This window comes from Cherax quadricarinatus, chromosome 69, assembly GCF_038502225.1.
Source record: "Cherax quadricarinatus isolate ZL_2023a chromosome 69, ASM3850222v1, whole genome shotgun sequence".
Classification (NCBI taxonomy): domain Eukaryota; kingdom Metazoa; phylum Arthropoda; class Malacostraca; order Decapoda; family Parastacidae; genus Cherax; species Cherax quadricarinatus.
In genome coordinates, this window is record NC_091360.1 from 2,440,868 (window position 1) to 2,463,367 (window position 22,500).

General features: G+C 38.9%; 2 protein-coding genes across 5 annotated transcripts in view; one reads left to right on the top strand and one right to left on the bottom strand.

The window, feature by feature from the left end:
• The window catches only part of LOC128701859 (aminopeptidase N), a 49,080-nt gene extending 38,248 nt beyond the window's left edge, over positions 1-10,832 (bottom strand). For 2 of the 4 annotated variants that reach the window (XM_070099811.1, XM_070099813.1), the window contains exons 1-3: positions 10,704-10,832; positions 7,572-7,787; positions 6,533-6,727 (exon numbers count right to left, since the gene is read on the bottom strand). In XM_070099811.1, coding sequence (XP_069955912.1) covers positions 6,533-6,727; positions 7,572-7,760 — 384 coding nt within the window. In that variant the 5' untranslated portion in view covers positions 7,761-7,787; positions 10,704-10,832. The remainder of the gene's footprint in view (positions 1-6,532; positions 6,728-7,571; positions 7,788-10,703) is intronic. The other 2 variants (XM_070099812.1, XM_070099814.1) reach the window with 2 other exon arrangements.
• Positions 10,833-19,408: 8,576 nt separating this feature from the next.
• Positions 19,409-22,500, top strand: part of LOC128701860 (molt-inhibiting hormone) — a 6,434-nt gene continuing 3,342 nt past the window's right edge. Inside the window, exons 1-2 of the mRNA XM_053795813.2 lie at positions 19,409-19,670; positions 21,653-21,825. Of these exons, the coding sequence (XP_053651788.1) occupies positions 19,635-19,670; positions 21,653-21,825 (209 nt within the window). The 5' untranslated portion in view covers positions 19,409-19,634. The remainder of the gene's footprint in view (positions 19,671-21,652; positions 21,826-22,500) is intronic.

The window sequence follows — 22,500 nt, forward strand, 5'->3', positions numbered from 1 at the left end:
CCAAATTGCAAAAAAAATAGAAGATAATACTATTGGAGCTTTGAAGCTCAACCAGTGAGGATACCATCGCTCCCAAGGACGTCAGCACGGCGCAAGCTCTGAAGGACAAACACCCACCCAGGGCTCCCAGTACCAACATTGACTCCCTGACATTGCAGCAGGCGAAGAACATCTAACCTTACAGGATGCTGATGTGTATAAAGTTGCTATGTCATTTCCACAGGGTTCAGCAGGAGGTTTCACGGTTTAAGGCCTCAACACTTAAAACAAATACTCAATCCAGCACTTGGTGAGGTTTCAGAGGCTGCTGTCTGAACTCACCAAATTTTCCAACCTGTGCCTGGCTGGCGGTGTCCCAGAGGCCATCAGACCCTTTTTCTTTGGTGCCTCATTGTGTGCCCTCCGGAAAAGGATGGCGGAATCAGGCCCATTGCAGTGGGTAACACCCTTCGGCGCCTAGTCGCCAAGGCTGCAGTAAGAGGGTGAGTCAGAGGCTGCTGCATGTGAAACCAACTCAGCTCGGTTTCGGCGCTCAACAGGGCTGTGAAGCGCTGCCCACGCCAGCACGAGTATATATCAAAAAACATGTCCTATGAAAAAGCCTTGGTCAAATTGGACTTTGCAAATGCTGTCAGTCAGAAGGGATGCTGCTCTCCAAGCAGTTTATAAGAAACTTCCCTTCCTTTATCCCTTCATAGAATCGTGTTATAGTGTGACTTCCAAACTATTGTTTAGGACCATGAAATTGACTCGTGTGAGGGCGTGCAACAGACCCTCTCGCCCCCTTTCTATTTTGTTTGGTCATCAAGAAGTCACGGGAGGCACTCTCCCAGCGAGCTCAATATCTGGTTCCTGGACGACGGTACCCTAGCTGGCACAACAGAATCTCTCCTGGGGAGGACATCAGTAAAAATTAAAGACATGGGAGAAAGCCTGGGCGTTTCTTAAACCCCACCAAATGTGAAATAGTTTCTACAATCAACAGTTGATCCAGAATATTAGTACCGTTTTACCAGGGCGAGAGCCATTGATCCAGCCAATAGCACTCTCCTCGGTGCTCCTCTTGGGTCCAATGCCATCGATCTGATCCTAAAAAAAAAAGTCTCAGACCTCCGGACGATGGAAAGCAGGATGAAAGACATTGACACACACGATGCCTTCTACCTACTCACCAGGTGCCTGTCAACCCCAAAACTTACCTATTTTCTGAGATGCTCCCAGCCTTCAGCAGTCAAAACTCAAGAATATCTCTCCTGAAGGCCATGCTAGAGAGTGTATTGAATCTTTCCCTGACGATGGACAGTGGTTGCAAGCCTCACTTCCGGTCAGGCTTGGAGGGCTAGGAGTACGCAGATCCTCCCAGATTGCTCTACCAGCTTTCCTATCCTCTTCCATTGCATCAAACGAGTTGATAAGACAAATTCTTCCTGACACCCTCAGTGACTCAGCAGGAATAGAAGACCCTAGCTATGTCAGTGCCATCACCGAATGGGAGACTCTTGCTGCTCCAGCACCAAACCCTAGTGCAGCACAGGCTCACAAACAGTCAAGCTGGGATAGCCCAATTGCTGAAAAGGTGCTTACCCAACATGCTCAGGGCTGCAACATCAGATAGGGAGATTGCCTGTCTCCAGGCTGTGAGTGCACATCCTCCGGGGACTTCCTCCAAACAGTTCCCATATCGGCAGTGGCTCTGCACCTTACTGCCCCAAGATTACACAGAATATGTGTGTATTTGCGGCGAAGTGCAAGCAGACCAATACGGTCTACATGGTCTTAACTGTTCCAAAACCAAGGGCTGGCATGCAAGACACAATGAGGGTCAACGACATCATTAAGAGAACCCTTGCTACAGCTGGATGCCCAACTGCCGAGAGGGGAGCCACGATCTTTTTTCCGCACAAACAATACCCACAACCCAGCAAACCGCCCCGACAGGATCACCATCTATCCTTGGAAGAATGGCAAGCTCTTAGCATGGGACTATACCTGTGTGTCCACACTGGCTGACACCTATATCCATCACAGTGTGGGGCGACAGGGAGGAGCTGCTGACCACAGGGAGGAGTACAAGATCAGCAAGTACAGGGACATTACCCAACAGTATCAATTTGTCCCAGTGGGATCAGAGACCTTGGGATCATGGGGAAAATGCCACACGTTTCTTAAAGAGTCTTCCAGACTCATGGCACCACCAGGAACCCAAGGGCAGCCACTTTCATGTTCCAGCGCCCTCAGCGTCGCCATCCAGAGGGGAAATGCTTGCTGCATACTTGGTTCACGTCCAGCCTCGGAGGAGCTGGAGGAAATTCATCATCTTTGATACATTGTGCCATTGTATTCATGTTTATGTTTTTTTCTGTAAATGTATTTTGTTTATTAATAAATGTTCACATAGAATATAAATATAGGGGTGGTAGGAGGAAGAAAATATTCAAACAGCTCCGGGGAGAACCCTTGAGTTTTCCCTGAGGTACGTTTATTGTCTTCTCTGAGGATGAGGGTCCCCATTCCAGCTATAGAGGGGGTACTTCCCTATATTCTTTAAAAAAAAATATTACTGTATATATATATATATATATATATATATATATATATATTACTTGTATATATATATATATATATATATATATATATATATATATATATATATATATATATATATATATATATATATATTACTGTATATATATATATATATATATATATATATATATATATATATATATATATATATTACTAATATATATATATATATATATATATATATTACTGTATATATATATATATATATATATATATATATATATATATATATATATATTGTATATATATATATATATATATATATATATATATATATATTATGTGCTATATATATATATATATATATATATACTATATATATATATATATATATATATATATATATATATATATATTACTGTATATATATATATATATATATATATATATATATATATATTACTGTATATATATATATATGTATATATATATATATATATATATATATATATATATATATATATATATATATATATATATATTTATATATTAGTCATATATATATTTATATATATTATATATATATATATATATATATATATATATATATATATATATATATATATATATATATATATATATATATATATATATATATATATATATATATATAGTCATATATATATTTATATATATTATATATATATATATATATATATATATATATATATATATATATATATATATATATATAATATATATATATATATATATATATATATATATATATATATACATATATATATATATATATATACAAACAAGTCGGAAGTGGAGCAGAATTCTTCCTCCGTAAGCCATGCGTGTTGTAAGAAGCGACTAAAATGCCGGGAGCAAGGGGCTAGTAACCCCTTCTCCCGTGTAAATTACTAAATTTAAAAATAGAAACTTACGTTTTTCTTTTTGGGCCACCCTACCTTGATGGGATATGGCCGGTTTGTTGATAAGAGAGAAAGAGAAGTACAATGGTTATGTGTCAGCAATTCTGGTGAGGAGTGTTTACGGATGAGGAGGGGGGAGAGTTGGTGATGGTGTGATGGTTGGAGATGAGGGTGAGGGTAAAGAGATAATGAGTGAGGGGAGGCATAATGCGGGTGAGAGGACGTACCAATTGCTTGACACTCAGTTTTCCTGGCCATGTTATCGGAACCTTGTCTCACCTATGTCTCCCACACCCTACTACTTCATACAATATTAGCCTCCCACACCTCCCACACATCACACCCCCAGGTGATACGAGTCTCCAACACCTCCCACTGCCTCGTATCTGAACTTAAACACTAACCCCAAAAAATACGTATTCTACTGTCTGAATAACTTTTATCCATCTTTGCAATGATGAAAAATTATTTTTTTCTCGTTGTGTTTTTACGGTGGATGATTCTTAAATTTGCGCTTCACTGGTCTTTTTTTTTTTGTAGTTTAACTCATTTTCTTTGAAGGTATTAGGCTACCTAGTAAGATCACAGTATACAGGTGATATAACATGCAAAATAACTACAGTGAAAAATATGAAATTTTAAGAGCTTTCGTGATTTCTAACATTATTTCTTGATAATGAGAGAAATCACGTAAGCCATGATGCTTCAACCAAACCAGCTTGGCTTTGGGGTCTCTCAAAGAAGTGAAGCAGCGGTTCATGCAACAAGGGCGTATATCAACAACCTGCCTGAGGACAATGCAGTGGTAAAATTAGATTTCAAGAATGCATTCAGTCTCCTGAAAAGAGACATGGTATTAGCAGCAGTACAAGAACATTTCCCTGGTCTCTTCCCTTTTGTTTATGCTGGGTATAGCAAGGAATCAATGCTTCTCTTTGGAGAGCATGAAATCACATCATCGGAGGGTGTCCAACAAGGAGATCCTCTTGCACTATTTCTCTTCTGTATAACAGTTAGGGAAATCACAGTCAGACTGACCAGCGAGCTAAACATCTGGTTCCTAGATGATGGCACACTAGCAGGTACAAAGGAGTCCCTCCTACATGATCTTACACAGGTGATAGGAAATGGGTCTCATCCTGAATCCATCCAAATTTGAAATCATCTCAGTCAACAAGTGATAAATGCAGCGAGATCAAAACTACCAGGAGCAGCAGTCATTGCCCCCACAAATAGTGTCTTACTAGGAGTACCTCTGGGAAGCAATGCCATAGACACAGTTCTCAGGAAGAAATTGGAAGAGTTAAGGAGAATGGAACAACGAATAGGCATTCTGGACACCCACGATGCCTTGTACCTTCTCACAAACTGCTTGAGTTTGCTCAGGTTGACATATTTCCTAAGATGTGCACCTTCATATGATAACCCTATACTGCACGAATATGACAGTATCCTGAGACAGATTTTTGCGAAAGTACTTAACCTTACTCTAGAAGACGGGCAGTGGAACCAAGCTACACTTCCGGTCAGAATAGGAGGCATTGGCGTCCGCAAGTCATCACAGATTGCTCTACCTGCTTTTCTGTCCTCATATATTGCATCCAGAGAGCTTGTAGCAGCGATTCTCCCTGAATATCTTAGGGACAAGATTGGAGTCCAGGACCAAAAGTTCATTGACGGAGCCATGATCTGGGATAATCTAACGGGCTCTGAAACCAGACCTGCTCCCCCCAAAAACTACAATCGCACTGGGATGGTTCAATAGTGGAAAATATAGCCTCAACAATACTTCAGAGTGTGTCAGGGAAGGATAGAGCCCGCCTCCTGGCAGTGAGAGTCCCTCATGCAGGGGATATTCTGTTGGCTGTTCCCAACTCCAGCCTTGGCACACGCCTCGACCCACAGACCATCTGCATCGGTGTTGCCCTTCGACTTGCCTCCCCTATTCTCGCCGAACACAGGTGTATTTGTGGCAGTGAAGCAGCAGACCGATTCGGGTACCATGGTCTTGTGTGCCGTAAATTTGAGGGAAAGATTGCAAGACATGAGGAAGTTAATAACATTATCAAGAGGAGCCTCACAACAGCCTGATGCCCAGCAGTAAGGGAGCCACCCCAACTATGAAGATATGATGGCATCCAGAAGCACCCAGATGGTATCACCCTTCAAACATGGACAGATGGGAAGCAGGTGGTGTGGGACTATACATGTGCATCTACCTTGGCTGATACCTATCTCCAATACACCAGGGATGAAGGAGGGGCAGCTGCCAGCTTCAGGGAGTCCCAAAAGTCTAGAAAATATGGAGAACTTGCCCATCATTATATGTTTATTCCCAAAGGCTCAGAGATCCTTGGCTCATGGGGAAAGAATGCATCTAAATTCCTTAAGGAGCTGGGAAAAAGACTCATCGGGGTAACTAGGGATCCCAGGGCAGCTAGTTTTCTGTTCCAGCGGCTCAGTGCGGCTGTTCAAAGGAGTAATGCCTGCTGTATTTTGGGCACACGCCCCAGCTCTGAGGAGCTGGATGAGATTTTCGCCTTATAATCGGTGATACACACAACATGTACCGTATATGCCACCTTTATATCAACAATGTATCTCTTAAATCTTTTGTACCATATTATGTAATAAAATATTCCTATTGGTAAAAAAAAAAATATGAAAAGATGGGGTGGTAGGGGAAGTGGAATATTCAAACGGCTTCAGGAAGAAATCCAAATATTCTTCCTTTAAGCCTTTTTATCCACTTCTCCGAGGCTATGGGTCCCGCAATTTACACCAGAGGTGGACCCCCTTATATATATATATATATATATATATATATATATATATATATATATATATATATATATATATATATATATATATAGATATATATATATGGACAGACAGATTGATTTAAATATAGATCTGCGTAATGTGCGTGTGTGTTTTTGTGTGTCACTAACACTTTCGTAATATCAACACCATAGTAGAAAATTTAACATACAAATAACGTGCAGCAGCTATGACTGCCAGTGTTGGTAAACACATTATGGAGTAACCCACAAAATTGTCTATACCTTAGTGGTGTGGTTGAGGCTGACTATGTCAGCCATATGAAGGACGACGTAGTGAGTGGCTGTCAGCACCAAAAAGTCCACCTTAACATGACCATGAATGCTGAAGTTGCCGTTGATGAAAGGCTGAAGTCTGACTTGGTAGTGGAGAGGTTTCAATGTCTTGAGCAGTCTGACACCTTCAGGCTTTACATGCTGCTGGGGGTAAACGCCTGGTAACTACGTTGTTGACTACACAAGGGTCATTAAGACTGCAAATCACCTGTACATTAACATCAAGAACGCTTTATTTAGTCAAATTAGGCTTAAAGAAAACACTCAGTGGGTAAACGAGGGGATTAGCCTGAAAGTGGAAATATACTGACAGCAGACATACACCGAGAAATATATACACTGAAAAATATGCACCTATCAGTGTATATACACTGAGAAATTTTCACCTCTCAGTGTACATACCCTGAAAAATATATACCTTTCCTTGAATATCCATTAAAAGATATATACGTCTCTGTGTATAAACATTATTAGATACACACGTCTGGTGCATTTACACTGAAAAATGTATGCCTCTCGGGAAATATACACCGTAAAGCACGTATATCGGTCTTTATATTTTAACAACTGCTTAAACTCTCTATCTGGAAATATTACTGGATAAGCACCCACACAATTTTCTTGAGCTAATGAGTTTAAGATTCATCATGTTCCTGCCACTGGTCTCACTATTGCTAGTCAATAGAAGAAAAAGATCTACTTTATTTATAATAATAGTGGTTGACCAGTTGACTTTTAGAAGCTGCTGGGAATCTGGATAAATCCCAACTGACTTAGATCTAATTAGAAACTAATACATTTTCAAAGAGATGAGGTGTTAGCCCTGTATAATAAGTATTGCATCACTGTGTCCCATTGTGAAGGTATTCCCTGGACCCCTGCATCAACGGGTACCTTGATGCTGGTGAAGGGGTCTGTTATCAAGGAATTGAAGGAATCTTTCATTTCCTTGGAGCAAGCATGAATAATTTACATTCCCTAGACTCACCATAGGCACGGGAGTGGACGTGAGCGAAGTATTGATGGGTCCAATGTCCGATGAAGCATCTCTGAAGGAGGCACGGGCGGGGAAGGCAGCGGTGGAAGCTGAAGTGGTGGTGGGCATAGTGGTGGAGGAGGCAAGATGGGCCAACATTACCAAATACCACATCTTGGCATCTTCCTTCTTGAGTATCATTTACTATAACCGTAGTGTGGTGCCTGGCTGAGAGGAAGTCTTGGTTATGATAATGATAATAACTCAAACATTGGAAAAACATATACATAAATATGCAATTTATAAATGTTAGGAGAAAAGAGAAACTACCTGGTCTCAGACCGGGCCGCGGGGGCGTTGACCCCCGAAACCCTCTCCAGGTACACTCCAGGTATACTGCAAACTCAGTAAAACCTTTCCTATTAGGTTACCCTTGGTTTTAACACTGACGTTATTGTAAGTTTTAATACTTTGACGTTACCGTAGGTTTTAAGGAGCACGTAAGTTCCCGTGCTCTAATATCATGTTCATTTCCACTATAATCTACCTTGTCCATAATTACTACCGCATTTACTGTGTCTGTTTCGTAAGGTGAAGTCCAGGATCTTTCCTTAATTCATGTATAGTAATTATGGACAAGGTAGATTATAGTGGAAAAATGAACATGTTATAAGAAGACGGGAATTTACGTGCCTCTTAAGACTTTGTGATGCATTGCAAATATTTAGGTCTCTGTCCCAAGTTAGCAAATGTAATCTCAATGTTCTCTGACCTTCCAAAATTTTATAATTTCGATTAAATGTTTAGTTAACTGGTGACCAGCCTTACAAGACATCTAGCTAATGTGTAGTTCAGGAATATCTGTTAGCGAATTTGACAGTACAATTAATTTTGAGAAAGATGAAGGTTGCAACTAATCTTGGTGAATTATGGCGTATCTTTTAACAACATTCAATAGACTTATATCTGGTATTATTGCCTCCAAGAACAAGGGTGGATTTGCTCTTAATGGGATCTGAAGAATAATTAGCTATAGCATAATTATTATAAATGGTTATCAAGAAGCGTCCTCCATCGATACATACCTACAGGACACACACTACAAGGTGTCATACACTCCATCAATAAATACCCACAGGACACACCCTACAATGTGTGCTACCCTCCATTAATACGTACCCTCCATTAGCACATCACACACTTCATCGGCACCTGCACTATTCTTTGGGTGGGGGAGACACACAGGGTGAAGAGAATACTGCCTTATTTAACACAGACCCAGTGCACAGGGGTCACTCACTGATGTTTCTCATTAAATGCACTGTGCACTGTCACTGACTGTTTGTCTCTGTTGGTCGAGTTATTCCTAATGTCGATGTATACATTCTTAGAGCATATTATTTGTTTCTCTCTTAACGAACATATTATTACATAATATATATCGTTTGTACTATTTGTTGAATTTACTTTGTGTTAGTTCCTCAGTTGCTGCATACAGCTACATTATATATTTATAAATAAATTTAAGGTATTTAATACCGACAAGTTAATGAACAGGATACACGTGCAACACTTGGCTCCATTGCTGGAACGTTTCGCCTGCACATCAAGCTTTTTCAACCAATTACAAAGATGAACATTAAAATGGTATAAAATACCGACAGATTGTTAGGTAAGACACATATGCAACAGTTAGGTATCTTTATTTCGAAACGTTTCGCCTACACAGTAGGCTTCTATCAACTTTTCTGTACTCGACTGAAGAAGCCTACTGTGTAGGCGAAACGTTTCGAAATAAAGATACCTAACTGTTGCATATGTGTCTTACCTAACAATTACAAAGATGACTTATGTTCCGGAAGTAAATATATCCATTTGTTACACAAGCATCGTACTTAATAATCTTCATTATTTATGCCTCAACTGATGTGTACATTCTCACTCTACAATGTGTTGGTGTGACTAAGGGAGGCATCAGGTTGCACTCTGTGAGCGCACTTCAGTAGATAAGAAAATAAGCTAACGAACGCAAGAAAATGGTTGGTTAATGGCGTTAGAAATCTATCTGTTACACCAATAGTCAAGAATACTTTAATCCCTAACATAGGGATAAAACTCTCAGCATGTATATACAGAGAGACATGTACCTTGTAGTATATCCTATCTGTAAGGAAATAAAACGCGTTGGTATATAATAAAGTGGTTGGTTTATTAGGTTTAAAGTCGCTCGACTACAAGAGGGTAATTAATGTTGCATGTACTGGACCATATAATCCTTCATATATATATATATATATATATATATATATATATATATATATATATATATATATATATATATATATATATATATATATATATATATATGAATACATATGCTTGTATTTTCTTGTGGTTGAATTTTATCGCAATCTTGCATTATTCCTTTTACAGTGGTTTCAAGTCGAAAAAGTTCAGGTTCAGGGAGGATATAGGAAAGCACTGGTTTGGTAATAGAGTTGTGGAAGAGAGGAACAAACTCCCGAGTACCGTCATAGAAGCTAAGACCTTGTGTAGTTTTAAAAATAGGTTGGATAAATACATGAGTGGGTGTGAGTGAGTGTGAGTTGGACCTGACTAGCTTGGACTACCAGGTCTGGTGCCGTACTCCTTCCTTAAGTGGAAGTGACTTGAGTAGGTGGTCATTGTTCAAGGCTTGGGGGAGTGGCATGGACCTGCTTCGCATGGGTCAATAGGCCTGTTGCAGTGTTCCTTCTTTCTTATGTCCTTATGTGTATTGAGGTAGAAAAAGCCGAACTTAGGAAACTCGGGGACACCTCTCTCGGATCACACAGCGAGCGAAATACTTTAGTTTTTAAATGGGTGCACTGGGAAGCCAGTGCACAATAGGTTAGATAAATACATGAGTGGGTGTGGGTGGGTATGAGTTGAACCTGACTAGTTGGTGCTACTGGGTCAGATGCCGTTCTCCTTCCTTAAGTGGAGGTGACCTGATTGGGTGGGCCAATGGTCTAAGCCGGCGGTTGACATGGACCTGCCCTGCATGGGCCAGTAGGCCTGCTGCAGTGTTCCTTTTTTCTTATTTTATCATGTGACTAAGACCCGCGACAGGCAACACCTGTCCTGTTTCCTAACAGATCTTACCTAACAGCAGTGTAGTGAGAGCACAGCCCATGTATTGCAGTAGCTTTTACACCAACAGCGACACCATGTACTGCAGCACTTTGGACACCAACAGTGAGACGAGCACTGGCTGTCACTACAGGATGTCAGCTACCCACCAACTGGTTTGCACTGATGCCAGCTTTTGCCATCCTGCTCATTCAACCATCAAACTTCCCTCACCCATTAATACCTTCCTACCAGCTACCCTTTCCGTTCCCTCACTTTACCACTGACATTATCTCCATCTGATACATTTCCTTCTGTAATTAACATAAACATCGTCTAATAAGCCTTGTGAAGGCTGGTAGCACATTTCACAACACACTACGAGGTACTTGGTTACACACAAATGTGTTTCGTACGTTTTTTCCTTCTGAGTTTTTATCGATGAGTGCACATCACACTGAGAAGCTTTACGACGAGTCTCTGCCTCGTCACCGCTAGATGGGGACACCCGATGCTCATTTCTCCCTTATTATGGTTAAGAAATGATAACTTTACCGGATTATTGAAGGTTTAAACAACAGAATGTACAAGTACTTTGAGACTAAAATATCCATGTGCTCTCGATAAGCTCTAAAATCTAAACTCCCGTTGGTAAAATATCTGTAAATTTTCCCGGATCTTACCTTAGTTGATGTTATTTTATTTTACGTTATCGCCGCTGTCCTGCTTGAAGTATAATCGTCTACATTATTCTCAAATTTCAAATCCGTCGCCTAAATAAAAGCTTAAAAAACACTGATACAAAATGTATATTCAAGTGTACTCACCTATATTTGGTTGCTGGGGCTGAGTCCCAGCTCTTCGTTCCGCCATTCCTCTGGTCAGTACTGGGTTTGCTCTCTCTTGCTTTTCATACCTATTCTTAAAGGTATATATGTATTCTACCTCTGCTGTTTCGCTGTTTATGCTGTTTCGTTTCCTGACAACTGAATAAATATTTCACAGCATCCCTGTGATTAATCAAGATTTTTGACTTCAAGCTGTGCCCTTGTGCACCTGTTTTCCGCCTCGTGACCAGTCTGTATCTACTCAACCTATCAAATACTCTCATTATTTTCTACTTAAAGAACAAAAGGCACAATACAGTGACTGGAACAATATACAAATAACCCGCACATGGGAGAGAGATTTTGACGACATTTCGGTCCGACTTGGACCATTTGTGACTATAAATGGTCCAAGTCGAACCGAAACGTCGTCGTAATTTCCCCTCTAAGAGAGAGGAGATTACGAGTTATTTGTGTATTTTGTACGTCATTTTCATGTCTTCTCTTGTCCTTCTGGTCTCTAATGTCATCAAGTTTAACTCCTTGAGTCGCTTGTCATTGCACCATGAGAGTTTTGTGTTGTTTAAAGTGTTATTCTAGTGTGAATCACTCAGAGCAAGCAGTGACGGAGGCTCGATTCTCCGTTCGGTAACCGCGTAAAGGCCAGATTTTAATTCTCATGTCTGGTAGGGACACAAGAATTCATGGAATTAACGACTCACCATATTCTTAACACATGGTGAACATGAAGGAGGAAATTAGATGGACTTGTCTCGTAAAAGCTGAGTGTTGGCTGGAAATGTAAGAGAAGGGAAGAGTCTCCGTAGACTGGGCTTTTCACTGGTGTCCAAATTGCCTTTTTCTGGCTAGCCATTCGTCGTGTGTCGAGTCCGTCTCGTTGAGTTTCTTGAATCATTCTAATTGTGGTGCGAAGTTAATGTTGATGAATCTGTTATGGTGGTGGATGTGGTTGGGGTGGGAGTGGTGGTTGTGATGGTGGTGGTAAAGGTGGTAGAAGCATTGGTGGTGGTTGTGATTGTCGTAGTGGTGGTAGTGATGGTAGTGATGGTAGTGATGGTAGTGATGGTGAATGTTTGGTTGAGGGAAGGGTGGTATTGGTGGTGAATGTGTGTTGGTAGCAGTAATGAAGATAATTCTGTAAATGTGTGAGGGTGGTGGGGATTGTGGTAGTGGTGGTTCAGCTAACAGCATCGGCAGATATGTAATAGTGGTGGTAATGAATGTGTGGCGGTGGTAAATGTGTGGATGAAGGTGGTGGTGGTGGTTGTGACAGTGATAACCGTGGTATACCTGGAGTATACTCGGAGGTAGTTTCGGGGATCAGCGCCACCACTGCCCGGTCTGTGGCCAGGCCTCGTGTTGGGTCAGGGCCTGATGAACCAGGCTGTTACTACTGGCCGCACGCAAACCGACGTACGAACCACAAGCCTACTGGTCAGGTACTGACGTTAGGTGCCTGTCCAGCGCCTTCTTGAAAACAGCCATGGGTCTATTGGTAATCCCCCTTTTGTATGCTGGGATGCACATGAACAGTTTTGGGCCCTTGACACTTATGGTAGTAGCAGTGGTGATATTGATAAATTAACCATGCATCAACACACCTTGTTCTAATTTATAAAGCTAATGAATCGGTTTCTAAGGATGGAAAAATCACCTGAATTGAAGACCGACAAGCCATGCATGTCGTAAGAGGCAGCTAAAATGCCGGGAGCAAAAGGTTAGTAACCCCTTCTCCTATATACATTACTTAATATAAAAAGAAAAACGAAAGTTTTTCTTTTAGGTCACCCTGCCTCTGTGCATATATATATATATACATATATATATATATATATATATATATATATATACATATATATATATATATATACATATATATATATATATATATGTCGTGCCTAATAGGTAAAACTGGCCAATTAGCAAGAACTCATTTAAAATTAAGTCCTCTCTAAAATTTTCTCTTATTTGTTTAAAGGTATATTTTTTTCATTAATGTTGAAGTAAAAGTTTATAATTTTGCACCAAAAGGAACTTAGAAAACTTTCCTAACCTTATTATAACAAGAACAATTTATTTTAGCCTAACCCAACTAAATATATTTTAGATTTGTTTACAATAATTTAATACTAAACAAACACAGTGTAATATGTTTTTTTTCGTTAGGTTCAGAATGATTTTGGCGAAATTATTGCATACACAAATTTTCACTTGTCCTATATGGCAAGATGAACGTTGCTATTTAAGCCAAGATCGCAAATTCTGCCTATTCGGCACGACATTATATATATATATATATATATATATATATATATATATATATATCTATAAATATATATATATATATATATATATATATATATATATATATATATATATATATATATATATATGCAAGACAAGCCACGAGGGGTTGAAATATTTAGCTCAAGTACTTTCACACTTCTCAGTACGTCATCAGAAGCTGTGCGATGTTGCAAAGGCAGCAACAGGAGAAATGAAGGAAGTTTTCCCAGAGTATGGTAGCGTGCGTATGTGTGTGTGTGTGTACTCACCTAGTTAGAGGGGTCGAGTCCAAGCTCCTGTCCCCCGCCTCTTCACTGGTCGCTACTAGGTCACTCTCCCTGAACCGTGAGCTTTATCATACCTCTGCTTAAAGCTATGTATGGATTCTGCCTCCACTACATCGCTTCCCAAACTATTCCACTTCCTGACAACTCTGTGGCTGAAGAAATACTTCCTAATATCCCTGTGATTCATCTGTGTCTTGAACTTCTAACTGTGTCCCCCTTGTTGCTGTGTCCCATCTCTGGAACATTCTGTCTCTGTCCACCTTGTCAATTCCTCTCAGTATGTTATATGTCGTTATTATATCCTCCCTATCTCTCCTGTCCTCCAGTGTCGTCAGGTCGATTTCCCGTAACCTTTCCTCATAGGACATACACCTTAGCTCTGGGACTAGTCTTGTTGCAAACCTTTGCACTTTCTCTAGTTTCTTTACGTGCTTGGCTAGATGTGGGTTCCAAACTGGTGCCGCATATTCCAATATGGGCCTAACATACACAATGTACAGGGTCCTGAACGATTCCTTATTAAGATGACGGAATGCTGTTCTTAGATTTGCTAGGCGCCCATATGCTGCAGCAGTTATTTGGTTGATGTGCGCCTCAGGAGATGTGCCTGGTGCTATACTTACCCCAAGGTCTTTTTCCTTGAGTGAGTGTGTAGTCTCTGTCCCCCTAGACTGTACTCCGTCTGCGGTCTTCTTTGCCCTTCCCCAATCTTCATGACTTTGCACTTGGTGAGGTTGAACTCCAGAAGCCAATTGCTGAACCAGGCCTGCAGCCTGTCCAGATCCCTTTGCAGTTCTTCCTGGTCTTCGTCCGATTGAATTCTACTCATCAACTTCACATCATCTGCAAACAGGGACACTTCGGAGTTTATTCCTTCCCTCATGTTGTTCACAAATACCTGAAACAGCACCGGTCCTAGGACTGACCTCTGTGGAACCCCACTCGTCGCAGGTGTCCACTCTGACACCTCGCCACGTACCATGACTCGTTGCTGCCTTCCTGACAGGTATTCCCTGATCCATTGTAGTGCCTTCCCTGTTATCCCTGCCTGGTCCTCCAGTTTTTGCACTAATCTCTTGTGTCGAACTGTGTCAAACGCCTTCTTACAGTCCAAGAAAATGCAGTCTACACACCCCTCTCTCTCTCTTGTCTTACTGCTGTCACAATGTCATAGAACTCCACAAGGTTTGTGACACAGGATTTCCCTTCCCTGAAACCGTGTTGGCTGTTGTTGATAAGCTCATTTCTTTCTAGGTGTTCTACCACTCTTCTGATAATCTTCTCCATGACTTTGCATACTATACACGTCAGTGACACTAGTCTTTAGTTTAGTGCTTCATGTCTGTCCCCTTTTTTTAAAAATTGAGACTACATTTGCTGTCTTCCTTACCTCAGGTAATCTCCCTGTTTCTATAGATGTGTTGAGTATTGTTATTAGAGGTACTCATAGGGCCTCTGCTCCCTCTCTCGAGACCCATGGAGAGATGTTATCCGGCCCCATCGCCTTTGAGGTGTCTAGCTCACTCAGAAGCCTCTCCACATCTTCCTCGGTTGTATGTATTGTGTCCAGCACATGGTGGTGTGCCCCACCTCTCCGTCTTTCTGGAGTCCCTTCTGTCTCCTCTGTGAACACTTTTTTGAATCTCATTTTGAGTTCCTCACATACTTCGCGGTCGTTTCTTGTGGTCTCTCCTCCTTCCTTCCTTAGCCTGATTACCTGGTCCTTGACTGTTGTTTTCCTCCTGATGTGGCTGTACAACAGCTTTGGGTCAGATTTGGCTTTCGCTGCTATGTCATTTTCATATTGTGGTTGGGCCTCCCTTCTTACCTGTACATAGTCATTTCTGGCTCTACGATTGCTCTCCTTATTCTCCTGGGGTCCTAATGTGTGTGTGTGTGTGTGTGTGTGTGTGTGTGTGTGTGTGTGTGTGTGTGTGTGTGTGTGTGTGTGTGTGTGTGTGTGTGTGTGTGTGTGTGTGTGTGTGTGAGTATATTTGTGTCTTTCTATGTCTATGTGAGTGATTGAATGTGTATTGTAGAGTGAAAATATTTTTATGTTCCAGTATACAATTATATAAAAATGTATATGTATCCTCGTGTATGTATCATGACATTCGTAATAACGATAGTTGCGTAGAAACCTGCATAAATGTATTGTAAGTAAATTTAAAGGAGTGAAAACTTCAAAGGGTAAAAGTTGAATGCAACACTGGCATATAAAATAGTACGTGATCTGTGTGACTCATGATGTCGTCACTGAATCACGCTACTGATGACGTCAGTTGTTAGTATATATATAAAAGTTCGTACCTGTGTGACAGGTGTCAAACAACCTCTCACCAAACCGACGTCTTCACTAAGATTGGCATCTGTAGAAGGCACTCACAGCAAAGCCTGTATAATACTCAATTACGTCTCTGCAAGTTACTCATAGCTACGTGTGAATGGGCTACTCATTGTGACGTGTGATGCAAGACCTCGGCACAGGTTACAAACCACCTCTGTAAACTTTCCGTAGCATCTGCCTGTAATTGTTGTAGTACCCGTAACTCCGTAGAACCTGTCTGTAATTGCTAAAGTGTCGTTACTGAACGTAGTGTTATCGTCAGTGCCCCGTTGAACGCCCTCGTGTAGCATTACCAGAAGCTTCATAACGGGGAACGTTGTGGCACGATATCTGAAGGTGTCCGAGGGAATGAGAGTTAACGTATCGTCAGTCATGTCATTACAGGTCAGTTCAATAATATCATTCAACATTTTAGTAATAGTACATAGGTATATCTAGTAAATTGCTACTCTTGTACCAGACAACTCAAACTTTATACTTTCCTCTCTTACCTGAGAGCCAAGGAGAAAAAATTATACCCATAAATGATCTTCTCAAGTGACTTAATCGCACGTTGCTCCTGAACCTATTAAAAAAATATTACATGCACCCAAAACTGAGTAATTTTCATTAACTTTTCTGCATACTCAAACCAGAGTATATATAACACACTATGGAACAACGTAGCATATAAATAACAAATAATAAAATGATTAAAACATTTAGTTCACACTTAACCGACAAGTTACAATCAAGTAAAAAATTAGACGGGAATCGAGTTGAACTTCCAAAGCTGAAACGGAAGCTAGTGGTGGTTGCTTGGTTTTAATTCATTTATTCTAATCATGGTGACTTGTTTATCATTCAGGTCTTGAGTCTATATGCAACACTGAATATCAGGTAAGCGCACTTGATTTGATTTTCTTATTTTCTAGCTTTGAGGAACTTTAGTCTTGGCCAAAAGTGGATTGATTAGAGGATGGAGGGTCGAGCCTCCGCTAATCCGTGTACTGATGTAATAATAATAATGATAATAATAATAATAATAATAATAATAATAATAATAATAATAATAATAATAATAATAATAATAATAATAATAATTATAATAATAATAATAATAATAATAATAATAATAATAATTATAATAATAATAATAATAATAATAATAATAATAATAATAATAATAATAATAATAATAATAATTATAATAATAATAATTATAATAATAATAATAATAATAATAATAATAATAATAATAATAATAATAATAATAATAATAATAATAAATCGCGTCTAATGAGTCTGAAGGCCAGAGAAAATCAGTTAAAAAGTGAACTGGGGTTATGATGAACTATCACAGCAGGAATATAACAACATTTCCGAGTTGTTTCCCTCTGTGGCATGACGTAGTGGGGATTGTCTCGTTAGAAATTAGAGCTCATCTGTCTAAACAGGTAAATGGATACTTGGTGTATGGATGTTATCATCAGTCCTTCATTATTAAGGCTCGATTATTTTCAAAAACTCAATTCGAAGTCGCGTTTGCCACACTGGTCTGTGTACTAACAATTGGTGTATAGGAGACGCATCTTCCTGGAGAATCATCCCCCCAGGTTAGACGCACTCGATTCGTTTTTTATGCAAAATACTTAAATGTTTTCCTTGTTTCTGGGATACTGGCTGGTCAAACACGCACACTACAGCGACTAACTGCTTTAAGTCAAGCATAAACATAACGTCAGTCCCTCGTTCCGACGGGGAAGTGAATGGTAGGTAGTGGAAAAGGACACTGTGTACAGATGATATTTATTAAAGAATATATTTTGCCAAGAGTGATTTCTTCAGTCCTAAAACTGAAGAAATCTCTTGTGGCAGTATTGTATTTGTTTAAAAAACACTTTGTTCTGTGGATGCTTTAATATGTGTTCTGCTCGAAAGACTGGTATACCAAACAGGAAAAGAATGGCAATAGTCCTTTAATATTCACGGCCACGAATGTGCTCACATTAGGAGGCAGACCTAGTGTACTTATTGTTTGTAGTATGGTGGCTAGCATGGTACCCAGGAGCAGAGCTAAATGTTCCGGGTTCGATTCCTGCTTGATCGCAATATTGTATGTATATATATATATATATATATATATATATATATATATATATATATATATATATATATATATATATATATATATATATATATATATATATATATATATATATATATATATATATATGTCGTGCCGAATAGGCAGAACTTGCGATCTTGGCTTAAATAGCAACGCTCATCTTGCCGTATAGGACAAGCGAAAATTTGTGTATGCAATAATTTCGCCAAAATCATTCTGAACCTAACGAAAAAAAGTATATTTCACTGTGTTTGTTTAGTATTAAATTGTTGTAAACAAATCTAAAATATATTTAGTTGAGTTGGGCTAAAATAAATTGTTCTTGTTATAATAAGGTTAGGTAAGTTTTCTAAGATTCTTTTGGAGCAAAATTAAAAAAATTTACATTAACATTAATGAAAAAAATATATCTTTAAACGTAGAAGAGAAAATTTTAGAAAGGACTTAATTTTAAATGAGTTCTTGCTAATTGACCAGTTTTACATATTCGGCACGACATATATATATATACACATATATATATACATATATATATATATATATATATATATATATATATATATATATATATATGTATATATATATATATATATATATATATATATATATATATATATATATATATATATATATATATATATATATATATATATATATATATATATATATATATATATATATATATATACATACAAATGGAAAAAGCTACCAGCCATAGGAGACTCGCTTTTGAAAAGCATAATTACACACATACTGAAGGGAAAAAAATGTAATGAAGGGTCTTGTCACTTTTAGTGGCGCAGTGTCAACTGACATAGCGAGGCTCGCTATAAAAGGAGGTAATTCCAGCAGTGCCTCCTCAGAGGTACAACTGGCAACTGAACGCAGACTTCTACTTCCACTCCACCATACACGTCACAACTGTTGCTTCTCTCTTCCTTGACACACGTCACACACGTGTTCCTTCCATCCTGACATCACACATCATTTACATAACTATTCTTTAGAACCTGCGCTCGGTTTCCAGATAGTATCAGAGAGTAAGCTTGTGGAAGAGCATCACACCGCGTCTGCAAGCACAACTAGAAGATGGGTAATCAGAAGTCTGAATGCTTCTACGCGCGGGTCAGTATAATTCTCTTTTTAAACTACATTATTATGCAAATCTGTGAAGCGTGAGACGAAGTCGAGGGTCGAACCTCAGTGTTAGAACGAAGACTAGAGCATCATAGGCAGCGGAAAGCTAGACTGGAGACAATACTTTAAAGTCAGGTCGTGAAGGATGAATATCAAAGAGAACATTATGGCTGATTTATGATGCTTTCAATTAGGGTGGAAGGCTGTACGTAAATGCTTCAGATAACATGTTCGCAATCATGAAGTTATCTTATAGCTAGCTGGAAGAGATCACGAAGTTATAATTGGATAAAAATGTCTGATAAATCAACACCAGCCTTTATTATAGAATCGTTTCGCTGAGGGGGAAACGTTATTACTTTATAAACTTAATTTTCTAAATTTTCAGCAGAGATGCAGAGGCTAAAAAACAGCAGAGAATAATAAACAGTAGCAATAAATTCTTGGTAAGAACAGTTCACAACAAACCCACTCATTAAATGTAAATTTAAATGACGTTTCGGTGAAGGACTGAACCATTCTCTAATCTGTCCTTTAGCAGTGAATTAAATGTGAAAGCATCGAGAGTGCAGAGATTTCTCCCTCACTGCAAGAGGATTCAGTGATAAGGGAACAGTGATTAAAATCTCTGGCACTGCAAAACATTGAGCTCACCTACACTGTGTAGAATTTGTGGATGTAGAATAGATTACATGGTAGAGAAGACACATACAACAGAGTAAGTCTTCATTTCGCTCACCAGGGATCGAAACGTTGTCCAAAAAAAGGCTTGTTCTGTTATGAATGTATTTGTTCTTCCACACAAGTCGGCTTTTTTTTTTAGCTTTCAAACACGTGGTAAAATATTAAGCAGATATACTACGGTTTATATCGAGCATATCTGCTGATAATTAGATATACTTTAGCTGTCTAGATAACTGAGATCAAGATCATTTCGCATAGCTGAGATTAGAATAATTAAGAATAGATACTTTTGATTACAATAAATCGGCATTTGGCAAAAACCGAAATATATTATGAACGCTTTGCTTGTGTTTCAATTTTTTATTAAAGTAGTTTTGCACTTTTTCATTATATAAAGATGATGGAGAGCTCCAATTCCTTGCCCCAAGAGCCCTTTACCAGGGAAATGGTAAAGCGTCGAAAGTAACGTATTCTGAATATTGTGGCCAATTGGCCAGTTGACCACAAATTGGCTTTATCAAGTAAAGCAAGTCTGGGGCGAAACGTCGTACGATTTTTCTCAGTCAGTGTCTTACAACGAATTTGTTTGGTAACTTCAGTTTGTTGAGGCGAGAATACGTTTCGCTCTGTTGAGGGAAAGGTGTATAGGTAAGGATACTTACTCTTCTTCCATTGTCTGGGGGATCGAATACGGGGTATCTTGATTGTGCGATAAACGAGATGACCAGCTTGTGTACTCAGTTATTTGTGGTTGTAGGAGTCAAGTCACAGTTCCTGGTCCCGCCTCTTCGCTGGTCGCTGATGTGTGTGTGTGTGTGTGTGTGTGTCCTAACTCTGTCAGGACTTGACTAGACTGAACCACAAAAGTACTGTCACTTTATGACACAAGGCGTGAAAAGTACTGTACGATATATTATGGTATTATGGGAAAGGTGGTGCTGGTAATATATACTTGTACAACACACTCATGATTAATATGTATGCCTCTAGCCTCATGCCTCGGTTTCCTGTTAAGGGACTGACACCCAGCTATCATGACTGAGGGATTAATTACCTCTAAATTACCTCACCATTTTTGTTGTGTCCAGAGTTAGTTAGCCTGTATTCGACTGAAGAAGCTGATGCGCAGACGAAACTTTTCTACACTGAAGATACCTCGGTGTTACAAATGTGTCTTTCTCACCAGAATGCTGTTTATCTAACCCTGGTTTGAATTCTTATATATTTAGTTTTAATTTACGAAGTGGTTACTTCTTAGCTGTCACTGATTGTGTTTGGCCTAACAGAGGGTGTGGCTGCTGGTGTTGATAGCGCTTGTTGTACAGCAGTCAACCGCACGCTTCATTGAGGACGACTGTCCCGGAGTAGTGGGTAACAGAAACGTACACAGCATGGTGATGAGAGTATGTGAAGATTGCTATAACGTCTTCAGGCATCCTGAAGTAGCTGTCGGGTGTAGGTGAGTATTGATTTCTTAAGAGAGACTTATTAAGAGAAGTCAGCACAGGTAAAGGTGATCTTCAAAGCACAAATTAACCCACTCTGCGAAAATGAAAACAGGAAATTAAGTACTCTCTATTTCGGCCTCACACTGAGGTCCTCGTCAGCAGTTTGTTGAAGAGGGTCTCAATATGAGACCGAAATGCACAGGATTCACATTATTTTCCTCTTCATTTTATCTATGTGAGTTGTTCTGTGCATTAAATTTCTGTTTATCTTTCCTTACTTACATATGTAGTTTCATGTATAGTTACATGTATAGTTACACGTATAGTTATGTATATAGCCAGCAAGTTATTACGGGTATTTAGCAACACGTTCTAGAATATTTTAATATAATATTTGAATATTGAATATTGATGTATTATTTTATAGGTTGAGTGAGCAAAATATTATATAGATTTGTTTGTGTAATGTATAGCAATTTCTGTTAAAATCAGTTCAAAGATTCTCAAATATTTTTCTTGTTCAGTAATAATGATTTACGATTATTTTATTTTTTGTACTGTTGTTAAATAATTAAAATTCGGTATTCAGATTTGCAAGAAAAATCTAACTGCATTATATCCCAACCTAACAAAATTGCAAACAGATTTGGTTTTATACCTCTTGTCTTACTTTTCAATTTATTATT